Below are 3,164 nucleotides of genomic sequence, written 5' to 3' on the forward strand. Positions count from 1 at the left end.
TAATTCAAATCTGGCACAGTCAAAGGTTGAAATTCCTTTCAACAATTTTGGGGTTTGAGACCCCTTAACACTAAACAAGAGATTCACTTCCAGTACTGTATCTAATCTCCATTTGTGTTTAAACAGCAATACATTAACCCTATATCTGCAGAACGAAAACGCCAATTTCTGGCATTTTTCAAACTGTGACTGATGCAGTCTATTCTTAAAGAAAACTGTAGCCCAAAACTCTGCTGCTGTCTCCTTAAAGTAAAATACATTATGACGTTCCAGAGGAAAAAGAAGTCCAAGAAGTCTTCAAAAACAAAAAAAGACACCACAATGAAACCAATAAATCAGCAAAAAGTTTCAGAATAAATCTGATCCCATTTCGAGATTCTGAGGTTCTTTCAGGGCATGGGTGAAATACAAATACATTGTAATATCAGCAGCAGCTGGTGAGCATTTTAATATCAAGCATTAAAGTATCGTAATCCTAAATTTGATTTTAAATGTCCCTCTCATACAAGTTTGGGCTCAATGGAAATGAAAATTCTGTGATTCTTTATGCTACTACTGATATTCCATTTACACAAATTTGTGGATGCTTCATGAGTACATTTATTTAAATAAAAACAATTATTTACCAAACTGGATTAATATGTTTGATGGGTCAGGCGGACCCAAATTAAAAGTGTGTTTGGTTTGAAAAGGGCTGGAGACTAACCTGATCCTGCCTGTCACTGGGCTATAGGCCATCGGCCTCTGCTATTATGATAAGCACCTTCAAATATAAATGTACCAAATTTCAAAGGCTATTGGACTTGTGTAGTGCTAAGTGGCGGAAAAAAAAATGTATGTGATGTATCTCTGTCAACTAGTGTCAAGCGGATACATAATTTTAAGACATGCGCTGGAGATAGGGCAAAGTCTGTGTAGTAATTAGCACTGCCATGTCTTAATGAAATGCATCTTAACAAAGCATTTTTTTCTCTCTGGTTTAGTGTGACCTTTGCCTCCAATTGTCGATTGCAAAGCCATATTTGGGTAAAATCTTGTGATATTACTCTACCTTGTCAGTCTGCATACTTCAGCTTCTGCCATTGTCTTTAACAGTTCCATATCTTTCAGCTCGTCAACAAATACAGGTGTGCACTGTCCATAATAAAAGAACATTTCATTAAATGTATTTTACATGTTGTTATTGTTGTAGAGATTTTTATTTTGAGGAGGCCGGTCTTCCCCTGACGTCCTCTAGAAGTCACTACTTGTCTTAATTACATTGTAGGACAGTGCATTGAAATAAAGGCAATAGTTGTATTATACAATACACCATTACACCATTATTAGGCCAGGTCTATTATACTACATGCTACTGTATGCATAAATCACCTACAATGTTGGTATAGTCATCAACATATAGGCCTAGGCAAAAAATGACCAGGACTACATTCAAACTATCTGAATGAAAATAAAGGCGATCAGAATTTGTATAGGTTACATAGTACGAATAAACAGTTTGTATTGTCAGTGCGTCTGTATTCAGATGAGGCAATAATGAAGTTGCAGAAAACATGCTACCTCAACGTCAGCCTACTTCTTCGTGTTCGAAGCCACCACAATATTGTAATCAGTAATATCTCAGTTTATAGCGTTCACTTCGCACAAGCCAATTGCATCATGCATAAACTTGTTTAGAACCATGTAGCGATGGATATTTATGACTGACATTTTCTCTCCTTCTGCTCAGCCAAAGATTAATTAGCGTTGCTCCGAAAGACTCTGTGTTAAGTCTTTGAAGATGAGCTTTTAATATGACTCATGGTATCATGTTGCATGTTGTAATATGATGAATGATGTGTTAGGTGGGGTTATGTGTCATGTTGCATGTTGTTATATGATTAATGATGTGTTAGGTGGGGTTAAGTGTCACATGTTGCATGTCTGCTTTTGCTTGTCTTCACTCTTTCCTTCATCGGTCCCTGAGGCAGAGCTTGAGAATATCTTTAGAATGCCAAGGACAGACAGCTTTTTTCGGAAGCTTTTGCACAGGAGGAAATAGATGAGTGGATCCAGGCAGATGTTTGTGGCTGAGAGCCAGAGGGAAAAGTCCTTAGCCACCTTCAGTATTTCCCACGTGCAACTGTGCTGGTTTTTCACCTGCAGCTGAGTGTAAGGGATCCGTATAATGTGGTAAGGGGCGAAACAGACCAGGAACACCACTAGCACAATAAATACCTTTGCTTGGGTCTTATGCTTCCCTTTTGTGTTTGTTTTCCCGGAGTTGCGGTGCGACTGGACCACTGTCCTGGCTATGCATATGTAAAAGAACCCATTCAGAACCAGAACGATCCAGAAGATCAAGTTAAACATCCAAAGCACTGCCTTGTGGAAGTCCCTCCCCGCCTGGCTCTTCATTTCCATGCAGAGCTCGGGGGAGTTGTCCAAGGGCATCCTGCTGGTCAAGACCATGGTAGGCAGGGCGGTACCACCTAGCAGGACCACCCAGGTGGCGATGGAGACTGTCCAGCCAAAGCGTAGGCTCTGGCCAAGCATGCTGCCACAGGGCCGGACGATCTTGAAGAAGCGGTCCAGGCTGATGATGCCCATGAGGATGATGCTGATGTTCATGCAGGTGTAGAAGATCACGCTGGCGAAACGACAGGTGAAGACCCGCAGCCCCAGAGCAGCACCTGGCAGCTCGCTGGCAGCCTTCACCGGCACGGTCAGGGTCATGAGCAGATCAACCGCCACCAGGTTCTTCAGGTACACCATGAAGGTGGAATCGGTCTTGAGCCGCAATAGGACCCACATGACCATGACATTCAGCAGAAGTGCCGGGACAAAGATGAGGAAGTAAAGATTCGACAGCACCATATCGACCACGCTATGACTGATGTTGCAGTTCTGATGTCCTTGAGCTGACGAGTTTTCTTTGTACTCAGATGCATTCATCATATCTAGACAGCACAAGAGTCAAATAAAGCCAAAATGTATCTACAATAGTCTGAAAAGTTGTAGGACCTGATGACAACAGGTTGTATTTGTATGAACATGTTTGCAGATGTATACAAAAGATCTATGTAGCACATGGAACAGCATCCCCTTGTTGTCTAGTGGGAGAGAGGTCCCGGTTATTTTTGACATATTTGTATCGCATATCATTTATCTTTTCATCAGACTTC

At 41.4% G+C, this 3,164-nt stretch overlaps 1 protein-coding gene across 1 annotated transcript; it reads right to left on the reverse strand.

Moving 5' to 3' along the window:
• Positions 1-1,908: 1,908 nt before the first annotated feature.
• LOC308370311 (P2Y purinoceptor 14-like) lies at positions 1,909-2,856 on the reverse strand (the record flags this gene model as incomplete). The annotated part of the gene is made up of 1 exon (XM_080844969.1): positions 1,909-2,856. One exon carries the CDS (start codon positions 2,854-2,856, stop codon positions 1,909-1,911), a length of 948 nt encoding a protein of 315 aa, XP_080701095.1.
• Positions 2,857-3,164: the final 308 nt, after the last annotated feature.

The sequence above is a fragment of the Sprattus sprattus genome (genome assembly GCF_963457725.1).
Source record: "Sprattus sprattus genome assembly, chromosome: 9".
Lineage (NCBI taxonomy): Eukaryota > Metazoa > Chordata > Actinopteri > Clupeiformes > Clupeidae > Sprattus > Sprattus sprattus.